The sequence below is a fragment of the Alligator sinensis genome, unplaced genomic scaffold (assembly GCF_000455745.1).
Source record: "Alligator sinensis unplaced genomic scaffold, ASM45574v1 scaffold696_1, whole genome shotgun sequence".
NCBI classification, from domain to species: Eukaryota; Metazoa; Chordata; order Crocodylia; family Alligatoridae; genus Alligator; species Alligator sinensis.
Window position 1 is genome coordinate 148279 of NW_005843186.1, and position 14507 is coordinate 162785.

The window sequence follows — 14507 nt, forward strand, 5'->3', positions numbered from 1 at the left end:
TCTTCCAATCTTTTCTCATACATGTTTCCTAGACCTCTAATCGTTGGTGTCCTCTTTGGGCTCTTTTCTTCATGTCTTTCTTGAAATACAGTGACCAAAACTGGATGCAGTGACCAAAACCCTAGGTCAGGGGTTTTCAACCTTTTTGGGTCAGTGTCCCCCCAGCAGCCAGTCAAGAAGGCAGGAGTCCCCTGAGTGCCCCCTAAGGCCATCCCAAGTACCCCCAGGGGTATGTATACCCCTGGTTGAAAACCCCTGCCCTAGGTAAAGCCACAGCAGCGCTGAATAGTGGAAGAATGACTCCAGTATCTATCGGCTTTTTTGGTTTTGCCACAGAAACATGCTGTTGATTCAGATTCAACTTGAGGTGCATTATAACCCCTCAGATTCTTGATTTTGCCTCAAAGCATGGGACTGAACTAGATGATCTCCAGACCTATATTTTTATAATTGCATGATACACATTTTGTAAAACAACAATACAGCTTTATCACAAGCACTTCATTGTTGAGGTGAAGCTATAGATGGCCAAAAAAATATTTTTTTTCTGTGGGAAATTAAAAAACAAAACAAAACAACAAAATAACCTTGAGATTCCTATGAATTCTTCCCTTTTATCAGCTCCCTGAAAAAAACCCCAAACCATTTTTTTCATATTCCTAACACTATTAAATTGAGTTTTTCTTAGTCAAACTGACCATTTTGATCAGAATGAATTTTTTTTGTGAGAACTCAGGCTTAAATAAAGCTCAACTAGGCCACATTCAGATAAGCATGGCCATGTGGTATGTGGCACCACAGACCACATACTCCATTGTTCTCCATGCTGCAAGAGAGCAACACAGTGGGTTTTTTGGCCTCTGGATATCCAGAAACCCATGGAGAAAAAAAAGCAGAGGATTGCTGCTGCTGAAGCCCCAGGAGCCCCCAAGACCCCAAGTAAGACTGCTAGGGCCAGCCCAGTGCTGGCCCCAGCCTCCCCTACCCCACCCAAGGCAACTTGCGTTCCCCAGGGACAACTAGCAGTGGCACAAGGTGCACCGCTGCTAGTTGTCCCCAGGGAACCAAACATCCATGCATGTCTGGACATTGGCATAGAGTTTAAATGGTGAATGGGCCTTCAGCTGGTCCTGAGTTTCATCCAATTAGCCCAGGGCTACGCTTACAAATTTTACCAAAATAAGGACATTTTTTAGGAGCATGATTTGTTTCTGTCCCTAACTGAAATCACAATGGTTGCAAAAACCTTAACGCAGATGCAGGTATACCAGCGAAAAGGCCTTTTGATACAGCTTGTTCCGTTCTGCAAACAGATTTATGAAGATTTAAGATTCTTTTGCTAGCGAGAGTTACATTTTTACTAGGGGGAGCTGCTGGTTCAGCCCTTCTTGTATATAGGAGCAAGGCCCCCTCTGCACATGCAGATAAAGGTACAATGGGATCTAATGTATGATCCACACAATTGCGCACATTGGCAACGCATAGGGGGTGCACGTGGATGCACATGCACCCCCCTGAGATCAGCCGTGCACTCCCTAGAAGCACCAGCTGCAAAACTGGAAGTGCCATCGAAAGTGCACTTCTGGTTCCACCACTGACTCAGCAATCGGCTGCTGGGGGACCTCCCCCCCCATCAGCAATCTGGTGTGTGTGTCCCCCCCGACTCAGAAGGCACCAGTCATCCATGATTGCGCAGTTTATATATATTGTCACAATCTCTCACCACCGAGGGTTTCATCCAGGTCTAGGGTTTTGAAGCATCCCCTGAGCACAGTCCCATGGCTGTTGGGACCCAGCTGGGTCTCTGGCACCAGGAGGCATGCTGCAGGGACCCAGCATCTCTGGGTCCCAGCAGTGGCAGGATGCTGTCAGGACTCAAAATCCACAGCTGCTGGGACTGAGCATCCTGTCACTTGTGGGACTCCTAGCCCTAACTGGGCATGATGCATCCCTTCAGCTGGGAGTGCCATCAGCTGCAAGTGAAACCCTGTTACAAATGCAACTTAAAGCATGATAGGAACCAACTATAAAAGTTACTACACATTTTTCTAGGTCTAACTTTATAGATGGCTGGAGCTTTTTTATGGTGTGATAAATACTTTCCCCACATGTAGCTGGGCTCAAGGTAATTGTGCAATTAATCAGCTAATTGCACAACACCTGTAACATGTAGAAGGGGCCCAAGTTTAAAGCATTTTAGCTCAAAGCTGATCAACCACCTACTGCTGTAGGTTTTATGACTGATTTTAACACTCACAACACATGTTAAAAGGAACAAGCATTGTAGCAAAACGTGCGACAGTGCTGAGATTTATGCCCCCCTATGACAATTCACAGAAATAGGGAGGAAGGGTTTAGGACTGGGGGACCTTTCAGAACAGGGAGACCTTGTACAGAAGGGATGGTTCTCCATCTAAGCCAAAATAGCACCAAACTCCACATAACATTAAAAAGATGGCAGAGCAGCTTTTAAACTAAAAATGGACAGAAAGCTGACAGGTGCAGAATAGCACACAATTCTGACTGATACATCCTATGGGGCGAAACCATAAAAAATGGGGATAAGAAACAGGGTGTAGACAAGCACAAGCAAATACATTTAATGAGTCAATTGTCACACAGAAGTAATCAACCAGGCAACAATAAAAAGTAGGGGTACACCAACAGAGATTTTGCGGGCCAATACTGATAGCTGATTTTTAAGGATACCAATCCGATTTCTGATACACAGCCCGGCTGGTAAGTGTCCAGCTGGTAAGTTTGTTGTGGTGGAAAAGGAGGTGGGGAGAGAAGGGGTTGAGGGGTGGAGGGGGTGGCGTGTACGCCCCCGAATCTGCATGGCACAGGGCAGGCTGGGGCCGGGGCGGATGCAGGATGGTGCTGCAGCTCATCCAGGGGGGTGGCGCAGCTCTCGCTGCTGCGTGCCAGTGCTTGTCTGGTGGCTCCCACCACTGCTCCTACCACTTGCCCAGAAGGGCATGGGGGGCGGGAGGGGTGCACAGGGCAGGCTCGAGCCAGGGCTGTGCCAAGGCTCTTCCTGGCTGGGCAGATTTGGGGACACATTCCCCCTCCACCCATGCCCTCCTGGACGAGCAGCGGGAGCAGTGGCTGAAGCCCCAAGATGAGCACCGGACAAGCTGCGTGCAGCAGCAGGAGCCACCCCGCCTCCCTTCCCGTGCCCCGCCGGACATCAGCCCCAGCCTCACTCCCTCCTTCACTGCAGGGGCCTTGACCTGCCCCCCCACACCCATTCCCTTCCCCCTCCCCTTCTACCACAACAGACTTACTAGCTGCACACAACTCCTGCCGGCTCAGCTCCTTGCCACCTACCTGTTGTGCTGCAGCTGGGTGCGCACACATGCATTTATTGGATAAAAGTTATCAGCTGCATTGGACCAATTTCCAATACAGACGATTTTCTTTATATTGGTGTCAATCCGATATAGGACCGATGTATCAGTGCACCTCTAATAAAAAATATACATGCTTTTATACTAATCCTAGAAGTCTAAGACCAAAGTTGGGAGAACTTGAATACTTAGCAGTAAATGATGATAATGACATAATAGATATCTCTAAAACATGGTGGAATGAGGGTGGGGGGAGGGGGAAATCAGGGGATGCTTTAATACCAGGATACAAATTATACAGGAATGACAGAGTAGGTCATTCTGGTGGGGAAGTGGCACTCTACATCAAAAACTGCACCAAATCAAACAGGGTAGATTTTCAACTGATAAGCAAGGCACCATAGAAGCTTTGTGGATAGAATTCCCAGGTTTCAAAAGGAAAAACAGTAGATCATGGGATATACCTTATTCACTCAAATACACCCCCTCCCCGCAACAAGCATAGAGAAAAAAGCTCCTTGTCCTATATTCACATATAAGGAAACCTTATTAAATACACTATCATTAAACTGCTGAGAAAAGCAGCATGTGCTCAGTAATGGAAGCCAGCTATTAAGTTGATTAAATGTAAGCAACACTGAACAGGACTATAAAACACATGGCCCATATTAAACAAACATACTGATAGCTAAGAGAATTTTTCGTGTTCCCATCCAAATCATTCCCAAATCCGTGAGCCAGTCAAGAACCCTAAGTGGCCCTACTACTGGCAAACTTCCTCCACCCCACCTGGGGCTTCATACTGATAGCAACCTACCAGAAGGCTATGTTAATGTAGAACATCTGAATAACACATGTAGCCATTCCCCCCCCCCCCCCCCCGTCAACTCTTGAGATTTCAAGTCATGGTGAGCCACTACACAGAGTACATTTTACTTCCTCTTCACTCCCACACCTGAGCTGTGGCTTTCTTTCCAGTTTCCAATGATTCCTGTTTCTTCACCAACCTTCAGTGCCTGGCAAACATCATCAAACAGGGCACCAAAAATTTCACTCAGAATGCCTTTGTTGGCCCCTCTTTTCAGCCTGTCACATATGATTACTGTGTTCCCACCCTCCATGAGGTAGAGGCAGACAAGACTCCTATGTGCCTAATCTGCATATAATTTTTGGAGGATCCCAGGACTCGTGACAAGAACACTCAGTTCCAGTCATGAGTAGAGGCCAATTAGCACATGGATCCTTTGTGGTGGGTATTTGGAGTACACATACGTATACTGAACAGTTCTGAGCTATGGGGTTACCATGGCTTGACATGCTGTTGACTGTGCTAGGGCCCAGCCCAATGAACTGTATAATAAATCATAATGCTTTTGGCTTTGGACTTATATCATGCATAGTTTATACTCTATCTGCTTAACAGTGTGTTCATGGAATACCTGTGCTAAAACTTGCAGCAGTTTCAGAAAAGGTAAAATGCATCAATTCTAGATGAACCAAGTCTATGGGTAATCTTAATAAGATGCAAATTACTTCAAGTGTATCTATTTCAAAGTCAGTGTTTTCAAAATGTGTCCCTCGTTTCCATGTGCTAGGGAGAGTAGAGTCTGATAGGAAGAGGCTGCAGGGGAAAGAAATTGCGGGGGCAGAGGACAAGTAGGCCACCTGACACCCCATCACCAAGATTTATTTTCCTTGGTATAGCAGTGGGAGGGGGGCAAATTCAAGGTACACCTCCAATAATTAGATTCTATGCCTGGAAAATAATAAATTTATACATTTTCCATACATAGAATCTAGTTATTGAGGGGTCATTTTCTAATCAGGGTCTTCTTATATTTGAGTATAAGCGATCTGGATGTGGGTATGGAATGCACGCTGTCCAAATTCGCTGACAACACCAAGCTGCGGGCCAAGGTGGGCATGCTGGAGGGGAGGGACAGAATCCAGCTAGACCTAGACAGGTTACAGAGGTGGGCGGATGAGAATAGGATGGAATTCAACGCAGACAAGTGCAAGTTACTGCATCTAGGGAGAAGGAACCAGCAACACACCTATAGTCTGGGAAACACCCTTGTTGTCAACACAGTGGCAGAAAGGGATCTTGGAATCATTGCCGACTCCAGGATGAACATGAGCCACCAATGGGAGCAAGCGGTCAGTAAGGCTAACCGCACTTTGTCACGCATCTACAGATGCATCACAAGCAGGTCCAGGGAGGTGATCCTTCCCCTCTATGCGGCATTGGTTGGGCCACAGTTGGAGTACCACATCCAGTTCTGGGCGCTGCACTTCAAGAGGGATGTGGACAGCATTGAGAGGGTCCAGTGGAGGGCCACTCACATGATCAAGGGTCAGCGGGGCAGGCCCTACAAAGAGAGACTAAAGGGCCTGAACCTCTTCAGCCTCCACAAGAGAAGGCTGAGAGGGGATCTGGTGGCCATTTACAAACTCACCAGGGGGGACCAGAAGGAATTGGGGGAGACTGTTCCCCCAGTCACCACCTGGGATTACTAGGAATAACAGCCACAAATTGTTAGGCAGAAGGTACAGGCTGGACATCAGGGGACATTAGAGGCAGTCCTCGAGTTACAACGTTTCGAGTTACAACGTTTCGCACTTACATTTATAAACTGACACCCTGTTTCAACTTTATGACATCAGTTTCAACTTACAATGCTTGATCCGATTCAACCCCACACCAGCAAACAAGTTCGCTATGTCACTCGTCTCCCTGGAGAACATCTGTCCAACCTTCCTTGGACACTTTCTTTAAGAAAGCAGACAAGACTCCAGAAGAACCTGCAGCCAAGACTCCTGAGAAGACTCCAGCCAGGAACCCTTCAAAAAGTCTAACCAAGAGCCCTTCAAAAAGTACGGCAAAGTCACCTCAAAGAAGTCTTTCCAAATCAATATGATTGCTATTTACAATATAAATACATTAATGTAGCTATATTACTCTTCTATAATTGATCGAGTACAAAATTCTGGGGTATTTTTGGTGAAAATAGGGTATCGGGTCTTGGTTCAGGAACCAATCCCCCATTTATAACATTGTTTCTTATGAGAAAATTGGTTCTGAGTTACAACGTTTCAACTTAAGACACAGTTTTCAGGAACCAATTGTGTCGTAAGTCCAAGGACTGCCTGTACTTTACAGTTAGGGCTGCCAGGCTCTGGAATAGGCTCCCAAGTGAGGTGGTACTCTCTCCTACCTTGGGGGACTTCAAGAGGAGGCTGGACAGATACTTGGCTGGGATGATATGACCCCGGCACCTGTTGCTGCCCAGGGCAGGGGGTCGGACCTGATGATCTGTTTAGGTCCCTTCCGACCCTAAGTACTATGATACTATGAGCAAGTATGTTATTATCAAGCCCCAGACCAGGATGGCAGCAGTAAGCTATAAATGCTAAAGAAGTTGAGAGAAGCTGCAATAGTAGAAAACTAAGTAATCATGGGGGACTTGAACCTGCCCACAAATAGACTAAGTCAATCTAACTTACCTGATGGCTGGTACGTAGAAATCAGATTTCTTGATTTTATAAAAGACTACTTCTTGGAGCAGTTAGTCCTGCAATCCACAAAAGGAAAGGCCATTCTTGACCTAAACTTAAGTAATGTATAGGATTTGGCTCAAAGGGTAAGTGTTACTGAGCTGCTCTGCAATAGCGACCATAATGCAACTGGGTCCAATATCCACATAGAAAGGGAGACAAGAAAATCTACCACAGCAGCCTTTAACTTTGAAAAGGGAGACAACACAAAAACAAGAAAGTTACAAGGGGCCCCTAAAGAGGCAAGGAACTTGTAGGCAGCATGGGAAAAAAAAATGGAAAGTGGACCAAAAGAAAGCTAGCACAGTATATTTGAACATCCAAAAAGCCTTTGACAAGGCTCCCCATCAGAGGCTCTTAACTAAGTCAACTAAGTAATGGGATTTCAGGGAATGTCCACTTGTGGATTAGAAATTGGCTCCAAGATAGAAAGCAAAGAGTCAGGAAAAATGGTCAGTTTTCAGGACAGAAAGAAATAAACAGTGGGTCCTCCAGGGATCTGTGTTGGGACCAGTACTGTTTAACATATAAATGATGTGGAAAAGAAGGTGAGTAGTGAGATGGCCAAATTTGCAAATGACAAAAAATTATTCAAAGTGATAAAGACCAAGGCAAACCTTGAGGAACTACAGAAGTATTTTGCTATAGGAGTGAATGGGCAACTAAATGGCAGATAAAATTCAATGTAGGTAAGTGTAAAGTGATGCACATGGGCAAAAATAACCCAGACTATATCTACACTAAGGGCCCTACGTTAGCTATTACCACACTAAAAAGAAATCTGGGAGTCAATGTGGATAGTTCGCGAAAAACATCAGCTCGGTGCTCAGCAACCATCAAAGAGGGGAAAAAACCGATTAGGGATTCTTAAAAAGGGAATTGTGAACAAAACAGAAAGTACCATCATGCCCTTTTATAAATCCATAGTGTGGCCACAACTTGAATACTGTGCCCAGTTCTGATCCCCACACTTCAAAGAGGATATAGAAGAACTAGAGAAGGTACAGTGAAGTGCAGCAAGGATGGTTAGCAGTACGGAAGAGCTTCCATATGAGGAGAGCCTCTTCAGTGTAGAAGGAGATGCTTGAGGGGTGACATGATAAGAGTTTACAAAATACTAAATGGTGAAGGGAAATTATATAGAAATTTATTTACTCTCTCTCAATACAAGAACTAGTGTTCACAAAATGAAACTAGAAGGTAATAAATTTAAAACTAACAAAAGGAAGTTCTTTTTCACACAGCATGTACTTTAAGTGTGGAACCCATTTCCACCAGATGTTGTGGAAGCTGACAGTTTACCTGGATTCAAAAACGGATTGGACAAATTCTTGGAGGAAAGGGGCATCGGCAGCTATTGAACAAGAGAGTTAGGGAAACTGGTCTGGCACGAGAACTTCCTAGATCCTAAATGCTGGAGGCAGCAAGTGAGAGAGAAACAACAGGGGGAAAACACCCTGGTCATACCCAGTTCACTCTCCCTTTCAGCATCCACTCTCTGCCACTGTGTGACACACTGGGCAAGATGGACCTATGGTTTGACCCAGTAAATGGCAATTCTTATGTTCTTAAACATTATCTTCAGACTAAGTGAGACAGCCCTGTTATGCAAGAGATGTCTCTCTGCACAGCTCCAATGAACACAGTGCCTCCCTCCTTACCTCTGTCAATTAAATCAACTCCTCCTCCTTTCATCTTGCAAACCAGTTTCTCTTGTAGATTTTTTACCTCTTCCTCCTTCTGTTCCAATTGCTCTTTCAAAGATGCCAGTTCATCCTGAAAAGGTACATAAACACTTATCTATAAGAAAAGCTGGGTTTCAGTTCTGAAGGGGGTTTTTAAATAAAACTTTGCCATTTAAGTCAGAGATGGTTCCCAAAGAAAACATCATAATGAAAGAGTCCAGTGGGCTAATATCCAGTCTATGGAAATTATCACAGACCTGTTCAAATCTATGGGCATGGGACCATTTATAGCAAGTGATGATCTGTCACTAGAATGGCAAATGGGAGTTTGGCAGAAAAATGCTATTTCTGCAAGAGGACAAACACATCCCCCAAGAACCAAACAGCTCCAAACATTGAAACAGTTTGGATTCAGGTCAAATTTAATATATTGGGTCTCATCTCCAGTTTAAATGTATGGCTGTAATCTTTGTCCAAATTTAAAATAGCTCTGGGAAGGAGACTATTTTTCAGTTTGCATAAATAGTAAAATAAAAGATAATGAGACTAAATGCTTAATGTCACAAACAATCACACTTGGCACTTCCAGAGCACTTCGTACATTCAAAGTTCTGAAAGAAAAACAATTGTACAACAAATAAAACATGCTAAATTTGAGGCCTGGTACCTTGACAGGTAATAGCTGAACACGCGGGATGCAGATGCTTATTGCATATGCTCAATGATTTGTAAATGCAGATTTCTCTCTCTTTGAAACAAGCCATGAACAACAGTTTTATCAATGCACACTGCTAGCTATGAAAGAAAATCAGTCAGAATACAATAAAAGCAACACACGCTGAAAAGAAATTCAGACAAAATTAAAGAAAATAAACTGCAAGCAATTTTTAGTGGTGAGGCACTAAGGAAGCAAACAAAACCAAATCTCATGGACTAGATAGTCCATGTAAGCATATTTTCCATTCTGACAACATAAGAGGGTCTTTGTTAGTTTCCATATGTTGTGGATGGGCCAAACCACTGACACAGTAATCAAAGGCCACTGCCACTATTTGCACAACCAAAACTAAAGAACACTTGGAATTGATTCATAACTCACTGGAGCACTCAAAACTGAAGGTGGTTTGGGGAAGTGGGGACAGAAACGCTTCCCGCTTTTTTCTGTATTTATTCCCCATAGTCATTGACTTGGTATTAAACTGTGGTTCCAAGAACTGCATTTCTGTTCAACAGGTTCCTTTGGCTTCAGTAGGATCCTCACATGATAAGCCATGGCAAGACAAGACCCTTTTTGCAGACATGTTTTATATTCAAAATGTCTTCATCTCAGCTTTTCTATTTAAAAGTTGCACGCTTGCCTTTTGACTGTTCTATTCAGTTCTTAACTTTTTAGCCCAGCTACAACATCCTGGTTTAAACATGTTTCTGAGCTTCACTGAATAGATTCATAAAGCCATAAGGGACCTCTGCAGTCATCAGGTTCCTGTACAATGCAGGCCACAAGACTTCTCTAAATCAATGCTTGTTAAAATTAGATGAGTAGTGGCTGCAGAGGAGCAGCCACTCTTAATTTAAAAATTGACAAGTGATAGAAACTTTTTCAGCAAATAGTTCTCTGCCTGCATTTTTAAGTAGTATCAACTTCAGTGGGACTGTTGGTTGACCTGTTAATTTATGTTTATACTGTATTGAATATGGTATTATAACTATTTTTTTCTTGTTTGCAAATTGCATGAACAAGTATTTGGTAAGAACTGAAAAAATGAGAGAACACGTGTGTGTGGACTTCTCTAGGAAAGTCAGGAAGAGTTTGGTTTGAATAATGAGGGCAAGCTAAATGATCATTTTCAATTTACATGTAAAACCAATTTAATTTTATGGTAATGTACAGAAGGCTCATGCAACACAGAAATGTATCATATGTCCTATTTATGCCCTAAAACCAATTTGTAAGGAATATCTGAAAAACAATATACTGCAAGTCAACAGAAAGTAATTTAAAAAAGCAAACAAGACAGCATGACAGCAAGATGCAGAAGAGACCACAAAGTGGTGTTATAGAAAGGCCCAATATTACCCACAATCTACTACACCTTTAACATGTGGCATTTTTGCTCCATCCGCTGCTTTTCATACTGCATCTGACCCACTTTGATTTTCATGCTAGAAAGTTTGGCCATTAAAGACTGGCAACAGAGATAGAGCAGTGAGAGAAAACTAAAGATAGAAAAGAGACAAGGCTAAATGGCAAGTAGTAGTTAGACACTTAGAGAAACAGACTGCTATAATTGCTCTGCCTTTTACTACTGTCTCCTCAGGATAGAACTGGATGATCTGCAGCATATTTAGGAGAAAATAAATGCTGTTGCAGTCCCACCCACAGTTCACTCCTTTCCTCTTGCACACAAGTACAAGATGTAAATATAACTTAAAAGGCCAACTGTCCATTAACAGCTAGTTAACTAATGGGAAATTGGGCTCTCAGAATTCGGCGCTCAAAAATACTGTGCGCTAGGGTATGCAAAGCGGGCCCTATTCAATTCGGATTCAGCCCGAATCAGGGACAGTGATTCAATTCATTGATTTGGATCGCTGTCCCCGACTCAATTCAGCCGAATCCAAAGATTTGATGCTGATTCAGAGAATCAGAGATTTGGACAGACACAGCTTTAAAAGTTTTTTCTACATACCTTGAGGTACCAGTGCGGCTCGTGATCACTGCAATGCTGGGGCACGTGGAGCATCCCACAGGAGTGCAGGGGAGCCCTCCACGTGCTTGGTGGCAAGCCCGGAAGTGGACTGCAAATACTTCCGGTCCACTTCTGGGTCTGCCAGGGAGCACACCAGGGGGGGGCCCCCCTGTGCCTCCCCGGCTCAGTAATCAGCTGCAGAGGGACCCCAGGTGCCCCCCCCGACCCAGGAGGCACCGGTCACCGAGCTAGGGAAGTGTGGGCCCCCCCGTGCACTCCACGGCGGACCCAGAAGCAGACCAGATGTGGTTCTGATCCACTTCCCCGTCTGCTGCTGAGCACACTAGGGAGCCCCCCGTGCTTCTGTGGGATACTCCATGTGTCCCAGCATCACAGCACTGACGAGCCCCTGCTACCTAGAGGTATGTAGGAAAAATATTTGAAGCTGTCTATGTCTGAATCGCCGAATCAATTCAGAGAGCTCCGATTAGATCCAGAGAGATTAAATAGTCCTCTGATTCAATTCAGATTCAGCCACCGAAACAGGATAAATCTCCGCTGAACCAAATCAGGGATCAGGTGCACCAGACCTAAACTGTCTTGCGGTTTGAAATCGAAATCCAGTATAAGATTTGTAGGCAGCTCCTATTTGCCTTTTAATGGGCATTATGAAGTCCCTGAATATAAATGTCCTCACGACTTCAGAGAGGTTGAAAATTAAATCCAAAACCAAAGTTTCTGGCAGATGCCCACCTTTTTCCCTATTCCCTCAGTGCCACTTACCTTAGTAGTTTTAAGCTTTTTCTCATACTGAAGCCGTTCATTGTCCATTTCTCCCACTTTTAATTGTAATTCATGGATTTCTTGAATCAAACCCTGAGTAAAAGGGAAAAAAAGAAAAAAAAAAAACTGAGAAATTAAACAAGCAATGCAGAGCGACTGCTAAAAAGCCATGTAGCACTAGGAAAGTAAAACCAGAGCAAGAAAAAGAACCCCATACCCGGTCTGCCCAAGTAGACTTTTTACCCAAAGTAAAGATTAGGTCAGGTCAAACATTCAAAGCATCTCAGAGTTTAATGGATATCCATGGGCCCCAATTCTCAATTTTTCTCTTCCTGAACTGCATGCAGAAGAAGGAAAGGAAGCTTTAAGCCACAATTATGCTTCCTACATGTTGGGACACAACCCTCCTTTCTTTGCTGAGCGGGGCAAGGCTTTTGCCACCACCTAGAAGCTGGCAAGAAGACATGTAGCCCAATCCCACACATTTAGCCAGCTGCCAAGATCTGAGGATTGAGAAGCAAAATCCATGGACTTCCCAGAGTTTCTTCCTTAAAAAACACAAAAAAGAGGCATGCAGGTCACAATTAGGTAATTTATCAACCTCTAAAATCAGGCAGCGGGGTGGATTCTCCAGTGTCTTGCGCCTTCCATAATCTCATATAGCCACACAAAGTGACTGAACATGCATGTAAAACATTAACATTCACCCTGGTATTTTATGTCCATTTTTTTACAGAGATGAAAAACAAAGAAGTGGGGAACCTCTCCCAGGTCAGTGTCAATATCTCTGTGAAATTAGATCTCGTTTCTCAGGTCCAATGTGTCTAATACATACATGTCTACATCTAATTTATAGATGGTACAATATTCATCAGTCAGCAAACTATACAAAAAAAAAAAATCACATGCTGACCTCATAAATGCGAACGTACAAGCAAATTACATTTAACTGGGACTATATAATACGACAAAGTAAAACCATTATCAGCATATAACAAGAAAAAGACTGTACAATGTGGTTTCAAGCTACAAGGACTTTCAAGTTAGACAACGTTGCAACTGACTCTACAAGGCAACTACCACCAAAAGACAAAGGATTCCAAAGCCTAGTGCTGTGTATAATCGGAAATTTTTTAAAAAGCAAGTTGGAAATCCTGTCCACTTTATGCTTTATGAACTTCTGCTGACTTCCCACATACTTCAGAACGAAGTTTCAAGGTAGTATAACCACCATTAAAACATCTCCATTTTACTGATAGGGAAGTACGGCCGAGATGAAGAGAAAGGGACCTGTCCAAGGTCAGGCAGAAATTGTGTGGCAGAGCCAGAATGTGAATGCAAGGGTCCTGAATCCAGTTCACTCTGAACCACAAGACTATCCTGCTCAGATGAGCATCCAACTGGCCTACCATCTCACTAATTGACAAGAAAGTAAAGGTGTACCTCCCTTAAATCTGCAATCTCTACTGGTTTATAAAAAATATACTACAATAGGAAAACCAAGTCAAGGGGCATGGAAGAGAAATGAAGAGCACATATTTGGATTCCTTGGCTTCCGATATAGAACCCACACCACAAACAGAATGTTTCTCCTGTTACAGTAAGTGCAGCATGGTTTACTGAAGAACAATAAAAAGCACTGAAATTCCTGCTTGGCAGGGGAAAATTTACCAGGGGGATGTGGTTTTCTCACAAATCCAAATGAAATGTAATAAATTATACATAATGAGTATAATCTGTAGTTGACATGCTGATCCCCAACCTGGCGTTACATTTTGGCAAAAAGTGAATCTAAAAGATCCACTGCCACTATGGTAATACTGTTTCATTTGACACCTCTATGGCTTGGTCACAGCTGGCACTTCCTCATTGATCTAACTAGAGACTGTGGGGGACATGAAAGAGCATGTTGAGGGATGTCAATGTCTGGAATTAAAATGCATGAAACTGTACGTTGCCAATGATAAACGTTAAGGATCTTTTTAAAAATCCTTGCTCACAGGCATCACATTTATATTTTGCTGTGATGTTATCCTACCATTTTATCACTTAAACCATTTGTAAATGAAAATTGTGGGCATACGCACAATGCGGGGGGGAAGCAAGAACACCAGCTCTTATATAAAATCTCGTGTGGAAAAAAACAAACAAACAAACAAACAAACACTTCTTCCTAACAAAAAAGGAGTTGATGAAAAGAATTTACTTTAATGGTACTGCTAACACTGACTAAGAGAGAGATTTTATTACTGTAACCCAAACATTTTCTCTGCCTGTCCCCTCCAATTGTTAGTGACTCTGCCTTGTTGAGGCATATCTAAAATTAGTCTCGAAACTCCTTAGGCTAAGAACCATGTCTTTGTCTTTTATTCAATTAAGTGCACTGCACATATTTGGGGGCTGTATAAATTAGTATCATAGTCATTAAAAACACTATACAACTA

The 14507-nt window shown here is 43.3% G+C and overlaps 1 protein-coding gene across 9 annotated transcripts in view; it reads right to left on the reverse strand.

Moving 5' to 3' along the window:
• PPFIBP1 (PPFIA binding protein 1) overlaps positions 1 to 14507 on the reverse strand; it is a 183965-nt gene that overhangs the window by 52710 nt on the left and 116748 nt on the right. For 5 of the 9 annotated variants that reach the window (XM_025194370.1, XM_025194372.1, XM_025194371.1 and 2 more), the window contains exons 7-8: positions 12064 to 12156; positions 8567 to 8681 (exon numbers count right to left, since the gene is read on the reverse strand). In XM_025194370.1, coding sequence (XP_025050155.1) covers positions 8567 to 8681; positions 12064 to 12156 — 208 coding nt within the window. Of the gene's footprint in view, positions 1 to 8566; positions 8682 to 10683; positions 10777 to 12063; positions 12157 to 14507 lie in introns of all 9 variants that reach the window. The other 4 variants (XM_025194367.1, XM_025194369.1, XM_025194366.1 and 1 more) reach the window with 1 other exon arrangement.